At 36.3% G+C, this 15,707-nt stretch overlaps 1 protein-coding gene across 2 annotated transcripts in view; it reads right to left on the bottom strand.

The window, feature by feature from the left end:
* LOC114332231 (chromodomain-helicase-DNA-binding protein Mi-2 homolog) overlaps nucleotides 1-15,707 on the bottom strand; it is a 128,270-nt gene that overhangs the window by 77,008 nt on the left and 35,555 nt on the right. For both annotated transcript variants that reach the window (XM_050642712.1, XM_050642713.1), the window contains exon 10: nucleotides 8,464-8,762. In XM_050642712.1, the coding sequence (XP_050498669.1) occupies nucleotides 8,464-8,762 (299 nt within the window). The remainder of the gene's footprint in view (nucleotides 1-8,463; nucleotides 8,763-15,707) is intronic.

Raw genomic sequence — 15,707 nt, 5'->3', positions numbered from 1 at the left:
TTTGTTTAATTTATTTTAAGATATTACACATACAGTGGAACCTCGATTATCTGTCTCTCCATTAGCCGTCACCTCTGTTAACCGTCAGGGTCCGAACATAAGTTGTATTGAGTACATAAGCAAAAAATTGAGTCATCAATTCATTTTTTTGAGCATTGTGATAAGCCAAACGAAATTCGCTGAAATGTACAGTGAGGTAACGAATGAAGTTATGGCTGAATCAACTGTTTTGTTTTCGTTGCCTAAAGATGATTAACAGTTAATTTGTGATGAGGACACAGATGAATATCGATTGCTGACAGATGATAAAATCGTTGAATTGGTAAAACAGAGGCTGACGAAACAGGTTTAGAAGCTGACACAAACTTGGAATTTGACGGTGGCGATGTCGATGATGCTTTTGTAACTGACAAAGATTTGCCTAAAGAAGCTAGAGAAGCTCTATTCTCGACAAAAAGAATCCAATAAAGTAGATTGCATGATCTTACGCCGAATAAGAAAATCAGCCCTTGCAAAATGTGAAGCATCAGTAAAACAAACAAAGATTTCAGAATATTTTAAACCAAATTCAACAATATTAACACGAACACAAATTTGTCATATATCATCAAACAAAACATACAAATAAAATTTGAGAGTTTTATTATCAACTTTTATTTTTTTGAATGTTCTGTTAACCGTCTTTCCGATTGTCCGTCATACCCTTGGTGCGGTGCCCTGACGGGATAATCGAGGTTCTACTGGATGTTAATTTTTAAAAGACAAATATCTTGGATTGAAGTTTTTTTATATTGTAAAGATCTTTTTGTTGAGCAAATCTCTTCTGCCCTTTTCTCTTACTCCTCTCTTAGAAAATACCACATGTATCAAAGAGAAACAGAAAAAAATTGCTATATCTTAATCATCAGTGCGAAGGTTGAGCTAAAAAATTAAAGAGAAACATTCTGTTACATCGGTTTGGAGGGGTCGGTATGGCAGAAATATTTCAGTCACCCCCAAAGGGCAACGAATTTTAAAGAATTTAGCTGCGAAACACAGAAGAGTCAACCATAGCGATATAACCAATAAATTGGAAGGATCATAGCGTTCAATATCGGAGTCCACTGTACGCCGAAATTTGTACAGTATGGGATTGAAATGTCATAGGCCAGTTAAGGAACCAAAACCACCACCACAAATGCCCAAGAGACGCTTAGTTTCGGCCAATTTGCATAAATGTTATATGGCAATACAGTCTTTATGCAAATTGGCCCAAACTAAGCGGTTATTGAGCGTTTGTGGTGATAGTTGGTTGTTTGTTTGTTCCTTAACTGGCCTATGAGATCTGAATCCCATACTGTAAAAATTTCGGCATACAGTGGACTCCGATACTGAACACTCTGATTCTTCCAATTTTTTCCGTATATCGCCATGGGTGACTCTTTTGTGTTTGACAGCCAAATTCTTTAAAATTCGTTGCCCTCTGGGGGTGTCTGAAACATTTCTGCCATACCAACCCCCCCCCCTAAACCGATGTAATACGATGTTTCTCTTAAAGTTTTTGACTTCGAACCTTCAAACTGACGATTAAGATACACAATATTTTTTTGCTATTTCTCTTTGATACATGTGGTCTTTTCTAACAGAGCAGTAACAGAAGAGAGCAGAAGAGATTTGTTCAACAAAAAACCTTTACAATCACCCATATGAAAAAATTCCAATCGAAGACATTCGTCTTTTAGAAATTAACATATTTTTATTAATTTCTTAAAAAACTTAAACAAATTAAAAACTAACATTAATAAAGAGTAATATTAACACTTACTACTGCAAATTTCTACGAAAATTCTAACAGCAACAACTTTTTTAACTAAAAAACTAAAGTTGAAAAAGTCAAGTCATTGCACCCTTTTAGCCCATTATGTTGCCATCTGTCAAGTTTTCGCAATTCAACCAAAAAAGTCTCACAATCTTTAACTTAATTATGTAGCACGATTATTAAGTAATTGTTATTTAACCCATTCAGCAGTTCCGTATGACTTTGAACATACATTTAAGGTGTTTCAAATAAAAAAACTGATATTTCTAGGGTGAGTCTAATAAATTGAGCAAGGATTGTATATAATAGCATGACATCATTATTTCAATTTCTAAATATATTTTTCCATAATATACAGGGTGAGGCAGATAAAGGGCCTATTAGAAATATCTCGAGAACTAAAGGTAAGAGAATCATGAAAATTGAAATACAGGGGTTTTGAGGTATGAACTATTTAATGAAAATATTTTGATCTCTTTGCCACTTCCGGTTATACCGGAACTTTATTTTTTAAATGGGACACCCTGTATATTTTTACATTTTTGATATTTGATATTTTGAAATTCTACTGATTTGATATCAGAAACTCCATTTATGTTCAAGTGATTTTTAATATAGTCTATTATTATTAATATAGCGAAATGTTTAATTTTAGTATACAGGGTTGGTTGAAACTCGGAATCAGTATTATCTGAGTTTTCTTAAATGGAACACCATGTATTTTAGTATTGTAATGAAATGATATTTTATAGTACTTTTTTATTTCTTAAGCATTCTCTTTACCTAACTGCTTTAATTTGTAAGTTATTTGTAGTTCTTTAAGCCAAACATTAATTACAACAAAAATTACGTGAAATTTTATTAGGTTTGCCGTGAAAATATTCAATCATAGATAATTTTTTGAAAATAAACACATATTGATCTCGACTGACCCTTAATTTATTAATACTGGTTGATATATCAAAATACCTACGTAGTTAAGATTGTTGGTGTGTAATATTAATAAAAACCTACAATATTCTATCTAGTTGGCTATGACTTGGACACTAAATATGCTTAAACATTTGCTTTACTTAAACATTCTACTATCTTTGAAGTACCAGTTGCTTTGCTACCATTAATGAATTTTTCTAATGAGGAACTGATTCAGATTTTTTTTGTTCTAGGAGAGTATAACAAATAAAAATGTGCTACTTACTAGCAATAAGAATTTATCATCAGCAATTCCATCACGACAACCAAAAAGAGAAACTTTTCAAAATTTACTAGAGTGATATCAACCAACTGGACATTTAGATTACGAGAAATCTGATCGAACAGAAACTATTGTAAATTATTAAAATGAATTAAATGTTAGTGTCACTGGGAATCTGCATATTACTATGAACGTTCCGTAATCTAAGTGTCTAGTACATCGAAACTGTTCTAGTCAACTTTGAAAAGTTTCTCTTCTTGGCTGTCGTCTATCAGGAAGTTGCAGATGATAAATTCATATTGCTAGTAGTACATTTTTGTTATACTCTCCTAGAACAAAAACTTTACTAATCAGTTCCCCATTACAAAAATTTATATTAGTACTTAATGGTAACAAAGCAACTGGAACTATAAAAGTAATATAATGTCTAATGTTTAATCAAGTTTAGTGTCAAAGCCATAGCCAACTAGGCATATTTGTTTTTATTAATATTTTATGCACCAACAATCTTAACAACGTAGGCATTTTGGTATCTCATCCAATATGAATAAATTAAGATCATTCTAGATTAACATGTATTTATTTTCAAAAAATTATTTGATTGGATATTTTCACGGCAAACCTAATAAAATTTCACGTAATTTTTGTTGTAATTAATGTTTGACTTAAAGAACTACGAATAACTTACAAATTAAAACAGTTAGGTATAGGGAATGCTTAAGAAATAAAAAAGTACTATAAAATATCATTTCATTACAATACTAAAATACAGGGTGTTCCATTTAAGAAAACTCAGAAAATACTCATTCCGAGTTTCGACCAACCCTGTATACTACAATTAAACATTTCGCTACAATAATAAATTTTAATAATAATAGACTACTCCCTGTGGGAGTTTTATGTCAGTTCTTCTATCAGGCGCGGCCCCCTGCGAATGGGGGATGCGTTCTGGGTATTCGTAGCGCCAATACCCAGAGTAGCAGGAATACTTGCCGTGGAACAAAAACTGATACCTGGCAGTAGGTATAAAATGCACACCCATGAGAATGGATACTAATAGTTTATGTTTAGGGCCGCTGCCTGGGGATCGCCAGGGCACGTCTGGAGCCGACGCTGGACGTGACAGCATGCGGGACGTCGGTGGCAGGGTGTTGAGGAGGCGGGCCCCTGTCACACAAACAGCTACAGCCCAACAACAAGAACAACAACCACAAGCGAGCCAAACAACAGCAAGAGCTCCACTCGCTGAAGGTGATGCGCCGGAACATCAGCCGGCGCTCACTCAAGCGGGACGACCGAGGCAGCGCATGAAATGGACTGTGTCCATTAATGGACTGTGTCCATTAACGAAAGCATTTTGCGCCTCTATTATAAGGTGACAAACCTCGGTCAAGAAACGATCGGCTACAGACAACAGCTGTATGCCGAATTTTGCAGGGAGTACCCAGATATTCAAGTATCGGAGCAAAGAGTATCGGAGCAAAGAGTATCAGATCAATACCGGGTAATCATAAGAAACAACCTTATCCCAGAGACTAGACGCAATATGATCAAAAGCGAAGTCGAACGGGAGATTAATAAGCAAGAGCTAGTTTTAGATCAAGTCCCTAATGAAATCCTTGATGAGCAGATTCCTGAGATTCCCATACCAGAAACTCAACCTGACAATACACATCAGGAAAACAACGAGTTGCGCGATAGTCTAGAAAACGAAATGGCTCGTGCCGTACAAGAGTTTAATGGAACAAATCCACTTAGCAGACAACCGCTACCACGAATAAACTTTTGTAAGAAACTAGGTGCGCTGTTACAAATTGTGAACACTGAAGTCCTACCCAATTATGTCGTAGAAGCCCACACATTGGAGTATCTGCATATGCTAATCTACTGTGCAGCAACAGCAATTGCCAATGTAATGGGCGTTAAGATCAGAACACGACGGGGTACTAATAACGGAAGGACTGGTAACAGAATTGCACCCTGGGAAAAAAGACTTCTCGGAAAAATTGAATTACTGCGTAGGGATATTGGTCAAGTCACAGAATATATATAAGAGCTGTAACAAGTAGAAAAGTCATTAAGAGGGCTGAAGAAATAATACAAAGCACTGCAAGACACTCGAGATACGATCCAGAAAATAACACAGCCCAACAGTGTCTGGATACATTAAAACAAAAACTCTCCGTCTATTCAGGACGATTAAGAAGGTATAAAGTTAGTAACAACCGAAAATGTGACAATGCACTTTTTGAGAACTCTGAGAAGGCGTTCTACAGAAAACTCAATTCCACCGTAGAAAGTGTCGACAAGTCTTACCCAAGCCAAGAAGAAATTCATGAGTTTTGGGGTAATCAACTTTCCACACCAGCTGCTTTTAACAACAATGCTGGCTGGATAGAAGATACGACGCACAACTGTCACCATTACGTCACTGCTAACTACGAACCATTCACGACTGAAGAAGTCTCAAATGTCATCAAAGAGCTTCATAACTGGAAATCTCCTGGACCAGACGGAGTTCAGAACTTCTGGCTTAAAAAGTTTTGGAGTATTCATGAGTGCTTATCAACATTAATTAATCATGTTATTTCTAATCCGCAGGAATTACCATCATTTCTAACTCAGGGAACTACTTATTTAATACCCAAGGATCAAAATAACACCCAAGATCCATCCAAGTACCGCCCAATTACTTGTCTTCCAACTTTGTATAAATTGGTCACATCCTGTGTAACCCGGCGTATCTACAAACACTGTGCTCTAAACAATATCATAGAGCCTCAACAGAAAGGATGCGCTAAGGGTTCCATGGGTTGCAAAGAACAGCTTCTCATCGACTCAGTCATTTCTAACCAGGCATTCACTAAAAAAAGGAACCTTTTTACTGCTTTTAGTGACTATAAAAAGGCCTTTGATTCAGTACCGCATGAATGGCTAATAGATATATTGAAAATATACAAAGTCGATGATAACATAGTGACCTTTTTAAGGCATATAATGAGAGATTGGAAGACTAAAATTCACCTCCAAATACCTGGTGAAAACAATATTGAAACCGAAAATATCGCAATCAACCGGGGCCTGTTTCAAGGAGACTAGTTGAGTCCATTGTGGTTCTGTTTAGCTTTGAACCCCCTTTCCCAGCTATTAAACTCCACTGACTCAGGTTTTAGCATTAAAAGCAATAATACTGTGGTAGCGAAGCTCAATCATCTGTTGTATATGGATGATTTGAAATTAATGGCTTCCACTCGAGAACACCTAGAAGAGATGCTAAAAACTGTAGAAACATTCTCTAATGATATTAGTATGCAGTTCGGTCTAGACAAGTGCCGTGTTTTGAATATAGTCAGAGGAAAGGTACAGCCCGGTGGATTCGATATGCAAAATGGCCAGAACATCGAGGCCATGGGCGATAATGATATGTACAAATATCTTGGAGTAAAGCAGACGCGGAAAATTGACCAGAAGCAAATGAAAACTAAGATAACTACTGAGTTTATAAGAAGGGTAAAACAGCTGCTTCGTTCACAGCTTAACAGTAAAAATTTGTTTAAGGCACTAAACACCTACGCTTGTTCCGCGCTTAGCTATTCATTTGGTACTGTTAAGTAAACAAAAACGGATATAGAAAATCTTCAGTGAAAAGTACGAACACACCTCACAAAGGCACAAAAACACCACCCTAAAAGTGCAGTAGAACGAACGACATTACCCCGGTATTTAGGAGGAAGAGGGCTTATGGATATAGGTGAGCAATTAGATAAACAGATTGCTAATTTAAGAACTTATTTTCAGATGCAGGCTGAGACATCTACTCTACACCGCGCAATTTGCGCAGTAGATGACACAACACCGATCAAACTGAGGGAACCAGAAATACACATAAACCACCTTACTATGGACGAAAAACTGGGCACCTGGATGGGTAAACCTCTGCACGGGCGACATCCCAATGAGGTCAGCCAAGACTATGTCGACAATACAGCGTCGAACTATTTGTTGACATCAGGAAAGATGTTCCCTGAAACGGAGGGTTCATTACTGGCCATTCAGGATCAGGGTATACCAACCAGAAATTACCTGAAATATATCATCGAAGACCCTCAGGTTTAAAACGACAGATGCTGATATGGATGTCAAGCCCAAGAAACCATCCAGCATATTACAGGGGGCTGCCAGGCATTTGCTGCAACTGAATACAAGGAACGGCATGACACAGTGGGAAAAATCCTTCATCAAGAGATAGCTAACAAGCTGGGACTTTTCCAAACGGACCATCTCCCATATTATCAATACGTTCCTGAGAGTATGCTTGAGGATGGCAACTACAAGCTATACTGGGACCGCACTGTGCTCACAGATCAAACAGTGGCATATAATAGACCAGATCTCGTACTAGTTAATAAATTGACAGGACAAACAACACTAATTGATGTGGCGATACCTAACAACAATAATCTACGTAGTAAATTTACTGAAAAGATCGCCAAGTATAGAGATCTGGAAATTCAAATACGGAGACAATGGAGAATGCAAAGTACGCAGACGATACCTATTGTTATGTCTACTACTGGAGTCATTCCGAAGACTCTCCTCGAAAGCATAAAAAGCTGGGTCTCAATGAACATCTTTATAAGACCATGCAGAAAGCTGTACTACTTGCGACGGCCAGATATGTACGAAAATTTTTGGGAGATACACCTGCATTCCAAGTCACCTAGGGCTAGATAACACGGAAAGAGTCCCACCAGAGCTCAATCATTTTGGTACCGTAGGTATCTGGGATGAGTCAATTTTCCCCTCAGAGGGAGTGTGAGCCGTATGGCTAAATCTGGGTAAATAGACTGTATTAAAAATCACTTGAACATAAATGGGAGATTTTGATATCAAATCAGTACAATTTTACAGGGTGTGAAGATTGCTGCAAAATTTATAAAAAACCGTAATTATCTTTTAAACTACCCGTTAAAACATCGAGCAGAATCCAAAAATGTAAAAATATACAGGGTGTCCTATTTACAAAAACGAAGTTACAATTAACTTACGGTATAACCGGAAGTAGCAAAGAGACCAAAATATTTTCATTAAATAGTTCATACCTCAAAACCCCTGTATTTCAATTTTCATGATTTTCTTACCTTTGGTTCTCGAGATATTTCTAATAGGCCCTTTATCTGTCTCACCCTATATATTTATTTTTCTTAATATGTATGCAAGTTGGGGTGTTATGAATTGGATCGTACCAACTTGCTGTCTATGCATTTTGGATGTATCTTAGTTACGCGTTACGTTGCGATTCTAATAGAAATTGTGGGGACATCTGGTGGCTGTCTCAGTCAGAATCAAACAAATTTTCCTATTGGGATGACCAACTATCCCTATATAAACAATGGTGATACTGTATATTATGCATGCAATAATTTCGATCAACAAACAACTAATACATAAAAATAATAAAATACTTTACCTCATGCCACTTAACAAAGTACTCTCTATGTCGTGTAGGAGGCTCATCTTCGCCATTGTCCTTCTTTTTAGGAGGATCATCAACCCATTTCCACGTAAGAATTTTCGCAACTTTGCCCACAAGAGGCGGACAACCACACCTAGGACATTTCCAATCGCCGTCAGGTATTTCGGGAAGTGGCGGGTTAAGACAGTGCGTGTGGTACGCAGATGTACAGGAATCGCAACACAAAAGTTCGCCACCATCTTTGCAAACCCTGCAGAATTCTTGATGTTCGTCATCATCTTGTTCAGCCGGACCTAAGATAAAATATTTTATTGGCACATATTTCATAGAATCTTTCTGAAACTGCTTTTCTTAGTGCTTACTGAAGAGTGAAAAAAATTGAAAAAACTTTTTTAGAAATAAAATTATCAGTAATAAATAATAGAAACATAATTATTAATAAGACACCATATTAATATAAAATTTTGATTATATTGATAATAGTGAAAATACAGTAGAACCTCGCAAATCCGAACTAATTGGGAGGACAGCCTGTTCTGATTATCCGAAAGTTAGCCTACCTAATAATTCAAAGTTTTCGTTGTCATTGAAAAGTTCTCGCAAGAGTGTGGACAATATTTTTGGACTCAAGTTTGGACTGCAAGAGAACCGAAGTAAGTTTGTGTTTAACCTTTATAAGCACTACATATTATAAAGTATGTATTCATTTTTAAGAAATTTTAAATGTCAAAGTCCTGTGAATCCTATATTGTTAAATTTTCTGGTTTTACTCTGTATAATAAACATGTTTTTAGGTTTTTGTCTTGAATTTTTTAATTTTTTTCACTTTCTGTTGGTTCGGATTTGCCAAACGTTCGGATTTGCAGGGTTCTACTGTACATATTTATATTTTTTCTCATTGGCAAAGATGTCTATAATTTTCGAAAAATCGCGTGATTTTACCAAATCATTCTCTATGCACAAAGTTGTTAAGCTGGTTACCCGATCCTGTTTCATTATATATCTCATAGCATTTTTTATGCGAGAAAGACAACTGAAGAATCTTTCCGCTTCTGCGACTGTAATATTCAAAATATTCTTTCAACGCAATAACGACGTTATAGTAGAGAAGGAAAATATGCTAAATTTGCAGTTACTCGAGCGTTATGGGGACCTATTGGGTTGTGAAAAGTAGGTCCTACAACCAAAAAAAATAAGTTAAGTTTTCCATAAAGTGGGGAATTTTCCAATTTTTAATTTAATTTTCCATTTCCAACAATCGTTTTTTCCGATTATAGCGCCATCTAACCACAATTCGAAAAAATGTCTCGAATAAAAGTTACATATTTTTACATAAGGAATCCAAATCTGCAATAAAAAATGGGGGCCCCTATTTAAGATTTTAAAGTAACCCCCCACCGCACCTGCGTGGAGGGGCGTATTTGGTGTAATTTGTTAGATTTATCAAAAATATTGAATACGTGTACTTTTCAGTTTTTCGATCTGATGTTCATTTCGCAAAATATCGCGGGGTTCGTATTTAAAATTTACCCCTACCCCTCTCAGTGGGGGGTCGTGTTTGGTATCATTCGGTAGATTTTTGAAAAGTATTTTGAACACCTATTTTTTAGTTTTTCGACCTGACGTTCATTTCGCAAAATATTCATTTTTTTTTTGTGAAACTTTGTGACTCACCCATTTCCTTACGCCCCGCTCACATCGTCAGATTTTTGAAATATACACTGTTTTGTATGTACTTAAATCTTAATTCTGACGATTTCGAGTTTTTCTAAAGATAGATTTTTTTCAGACTCCCCTTAACGATCTCTAATGTATAAGAGCCAATTATGGTAGAGGTAGATTTACAGGGTACAAGGTTTCTCCCCATGTGATAATATCATGCACTCGAGTAACTGCAAAAATTCCTGCTTGGGCTCCCCTACCATTAGGAAATGGTGATTCCAATTTGAGATGTTTAATTTTACTAACTAAATCTATTGGAGAAAGTTGAGATTCACCAATATTATCCTTATATATCGCAATCAAATGAAAAATTTCATCTATCAATTCTTCACTGATGTCTTCTTTATAAAACACGTGCATTGTATCAATTTTTTTCGTAATATTGTCGTTATCTCCATCAAATGTTAAATAGCGAATGAGTTTCATTTTGCGCATTAAATCTTCTGGTTAAATTGCTTATTATACAATCTATGGCAATATTAAATATTTCACAGCGAAATATTGCGATGGGCTCAAAATTATGTCACGTCATTACTAAGCCCAGGCAAATCATCAAAAAATCTCGCAGGCTTCTTCTTCTGGATTTATTCCATAATTGCTGGCAACTAATTTAGATTCATATCATCAACAATGGAAGACCATGAATTTCTGATTTTTGGAAGTCTTCTAGGAGCCCTGATAGTTTTTAATCTGCAAATTTGTTAATGTATTTTTTTATTTGGTTTAAATTTGTTTTTAATTCCATTGTTATATTTAAATTTATAACTTCTTCTACAGCTTTATTAATTCCAGGTAATGTCTATGCTATTAGTGGTTTAATGCTTTCAACACTAGCAGATTAACGAGTCACTAAAAACCTATATTATTCTAACATCTCCCAACGTTGTGAGCTGCTGCTAAATATATTGTAAAGATTTTAAACTACAGTAGAGCCCCGATTATCCGTGCTCCTCGGGACCGGACGTTGGCACGGATAATTGAAAAGCACGGATAATCCGAACATTTATTTCTTATTGTAATACATTTGTACGTATACCCATACATATAGCCCTACCATAAAAAGACAACAGAAAAAATAAATCTTTCATTATGAGTCTCCCTCTCCATGTATAGAGTTTCCGTCGAGTGATTTACAGTGACGCTATTTTGATAAAACCTCAAAAATGCAATTTAAGTAATAGAAAAGCATAGCACGGATAATCCGCAACCCGGATAATCCGCACACGGATAATCGGGGTTCTACTGTATTTAAAAAAAAGTTGTACAGTTGTACTCTTGCAGGGTAAAGGTCATATTATTAAATTATAGCATGTACCTCTCCGTAGAACTCGATCAAATCAACCATTCTATGTTCCTATCCATAGAACCAACTATGCATATAACAACTTTTTATCTCGAGCACTAAGATGGGCAAATATTCACCCTGATTTAGATTTTTTTGCACCGAAGTCTGAATTCATCTCTGGCCTCAGACATATGTTTGTTCGAGTAGTTGTTGGATAGATAGTCATTAATGTGATATATAAATCTGATTTGTGTGATTAAGTTTGTGATATTTATATTTTATTGTATTATTATTACTATTTTATTGTATTTTAATTATTATTGACACATGTATTTTGTATATTGGACTTATAAACTTGTAATCTTATTGGGCAGTAGCCCGTTGAAAATAAATAAAAAAGAATATTAATTAAACGCATTATGCACAAAAAGTGAAGAGCAAAAGTACATAACGGGAAAAATTACATCTTTGGTCTGGTCGACGCCGGGCGCCTTACATCGCCGGACCCCGGTAAATTGTACCGGCTGTACCGCCCTCTCGGCGGGCCTGAGCGCCAGTGATCGCACGTAGCTTGCTTACAGCGTATACACAGCTTGAAATCACGCAAATGTGTATCGAGGCTTAATGCTTTTTAAATGCATTCATTTTTTTCGAATCCTGACACAACTAATGCATGATTTTGAAAAATTTAAATGCAGAATGAAAGATTACATTACCAAAGGCCAGAAGTCCCTTAGAATAAACAAAAAGTTTCTTTTGAATGGGATCCCTCTGTAATAATGTAATCTTTCATTTTGCATTTGAATTTTTCAAAAATACTTTAGAATTCGTTGTCTCAGAATTCGAAAAAAAAAAAGAATGCATTTAAAAAGCATTAGCTCGAAATTTTGTGCCTACGCTCCTACACTGTTGTTCAACACCTAGTTGATAGTATTCATATGCCTAGCATAGACACAGAATTCATATGCCGGATTTATACTCAGCTATTGCCACTGCTGCTGCCGCTGACGGAAATATTGCCCGAAATACGATATCGACGCGAGTGAGGTGTTTACATCAGTTCCTCGCCAATGTTCAGGGAAGGAGGATTATAGGACTTTGTGAGGAAAATGATATGGTAATTTTGAATGGTAGGACTCCAGGTGATCATAAGGGTGAATTCACTTTTGTAGGTACTATGGGGAGTTCTGTAATAGATTTGGCGTGCATTTCAAGGGCATTAATGCAGAGATTGGGGGATTTCTCAGTAGGTTGTGAATACTTTTCAGATCATCAGCCAATAATCCTGGAGCTCAAGATGGTGAGGGATCAGAGGCAGGTACAAAATGAGTATATTTTACCGTTACTATCTAAAATGGACAAAACAAGATGCAAGAAATTTTGAAAATAAAATAGAGGAACATATTCAGCGGATAGACGTGAATATGATGAGGCCAGAAAGTTTTGTTGAGGAACTGCAAAGAATCATTATGGAAACCGCCGAGATGGGAGGAGTACGCGAATAGAGAGGTAAGAGAGGGAGTAATAAAAAAGGTAGGCAAGTATGGTTTGATCGAGAATGTGGGAATTTGAGAAAGCAGGTAATGAGTTTCCAAAATATGTTTAGGAAGACGGGTGGAGGATATGTGAGAGATATGTATTTGCAGAGAAAGAGAGAGTATAAACACACTTGTGAAAGAAAAGAGAGAGTATTACATGAGTGGCAGAGGATTTAAGTAGGGCACGTGACTCTAAAGAGTTTTGGTCTTTGGTAGGTGTTTTTAAAATTAAAAATAGTTCGAGATGTGCATCAATCCATCAAATCCAAATAGTTCGAGATGTACACCATCAATGGATGTGAGTTTTGATATGACGGAGTTAGATATAGCGCTCATAAGCCTAAAGGATAATAAAGCACCTGGCACCGATAGGATACCGGCTGAGTTTTATAAACATCTTTCAGCTACTAGCAAAGCGAAGTTATTGGTTGCTTTTAATGCAATGTTCAATCGAGCCTCGGTTCCGGATTCTTTGCGGGATGCGATAATTTTTCCTTTGCATAAGAAAGGTGCGACAGACGATGTAATGAATTACAGGGGAATAAGTTACCTGAACGCAGTAGCCAAACTGTTTTCGTCTTTGTTATTGGGTAGAATAAAAAAGTGGGCCGAGTCAGGGATTTTACTGGAATACCAGGCAGGGTATAGAGAGGGATACTCTACAGTTGACAAACTGTTTAACTTGACAAGCATAATTAAAATACGAAGAGCAAGGGGTTATAAGAGAACCTATGCTTTGTTTGTGGACTTCAGTAAAGCATTTGATACGATTGATCGACAAGCGCTGTATTACAAGCTTAGTTGTATGGGGTTGTCTTCCAAAATGCGGGAAATTATCAAATGCATTTTTACAGGAACACAATCTGCAGTATGGTGAACGAGTGGTACGTCACATTGGTTTGACTGATGGGAGTTAGACAAGGCTGCATTCTTAGTCCGCTGCTATTTGCACTATTTCTTAATGACTATGACTTACATGCTGATGATATGGTATGCTGATGATATGGTAGTGTTAGCAAGCAGCCCGAGAGTTTTACAAATTATGATCAATAAATTAGGGGAGTATTGCAGACTATGGAATTTGAAGATCAACATGGACAAGTCAAAAATTATGTTGTTTAGACAAGGAGGTGGAAAAATTAAAGAAGAGTGGAAAATAAATGGAGAAGCGGTGAAAGTTGTTAATAATTATGGCTATTTGGGAGTGAAACTAACACCGCGGCTATCTTTTAGTTCCCACTTTATCGAAAAACGATGAGCGGCTAGAGCAGCTATAAACATGGCTTGGCGACAGGTCTTAGCTAAGGCGAATCTCCCACTATCATCTAAGGTGCGTATTTATGAAGGGATAGTCCGATCTATTCTGACTTATGGTGCTCAAGTTTGGGGATTGGCGGAATTTAAGGAAATTGAGGAGGTAAGGTTTTTTATAAAAAAAAAATTTTTTTGAATATTCCGAGTTACTGTCCAAACTATATGTTGGATTTAGAAACCAACATTGAGCATGTGTTCACGATGAAGTTGCATAAAAAATATGTCAAGAGAGTGTTAGAGTATGAGGAAGGATGTCTCCCTAAATTTTTGCTTCAGGAAATGATAAGAGCTAACACTGGTTGGAGAAGAGATTGGAAATACTTGGGATAGATATGGGGAGTGGAATTTAACATAAAGTGGGAAAATAGGAATTTTTGGAAGGATAAGTTGGAACAGGTGATAGGAGCTATTCGTGTTGGGATAAGGGAAAGAGCATTGGAGAGAGCAACTAGATCAAATTTTTGTAATCATTATACAGGGTGTTTCAAAAAAAGGTAACCCCGTCTCTAGGGTAGGTAAAAAACTGAAAAATAATTGGGGTTTGCTTAGTAAAAAAATTTTGTAACGCCATCCGTTTTCAAGATACAGGGCGTTGAAGAAAAAAAATTTTACGCATTTTTGAAAAATTGAAACAAGGTTTAAAAACTCTAATTATTGTTGATTTATCGTCATAACAATCAATAAATGTCAGATTTCCATGGCCCACTTGGAGAAAATAGAGGTATACCTATTAGAACTTTATCATTACTACCAGCATCAATTATTACTTCATAATTTTCAAATCAAAATATTCCGAAAACGGTACACAGTATCGAGTTTTACCAAGAGTACCTTTTTCGTGTAAAATTGAATGATGTTTAAGTACGATCCGTGTAACTAGCGCCCTCTATGAGAATCAGATATAAAAACAAATTCATGGGATGTATCATCTTCCAAAACATATTCGTATAAAATGTCATTACAATGTTGCCAGTAGATTCGTCAAAATCGTAAAAAATGCATAAAATTTTTTTTTCTTCAACGCCCTGTATCTTGAAAACGGATGGCGTTACAAAAATTTTTTTACCAAGCAAACCCCAATTATTTTTCAGTTTTTTACCTACCCTAGCGACGGGGTTACCTTTTTTTGAAACACCCTGTAGAGAGTTAATGGGACTCGGCGTTGACATGGGTTATATGAGGGATGAGGTGAGTTTTAATGATATAAGGTGGATATTCAAGATTAGATGTGGAGTATTATATCTCAATGATAGACCTGGTAGGGGTAAGTGTGCTTTGTGTAATGAGAGGGAGGTGGAAAATATATTACATTTCATGGGACGATGTACGATACTACGTGAATACAGAATGAAGTGGTTCAGAAAAAGTATATTAGATAG

Source organism: Diabrotica virgifera, chromosome 2 (assembly GCF_917563875.1).
Source record: "Diabrotica virgifera virgifera chromosome 2, PGI_DIABVI_V3a".
NCBI classification, from domain to species: domain Eukaryota; kingdom Metazoa; phylum Arthropoda; class Insecta; order Coleoptera; family Chrysomelidae; genus Diabrotica; species Diabrotica virgifera.
The sequence above is the reverse complement of the archived record's forward strand: the minus strand, read 5'-3'. Positions and strand labels throughout refer to the sequence as shown.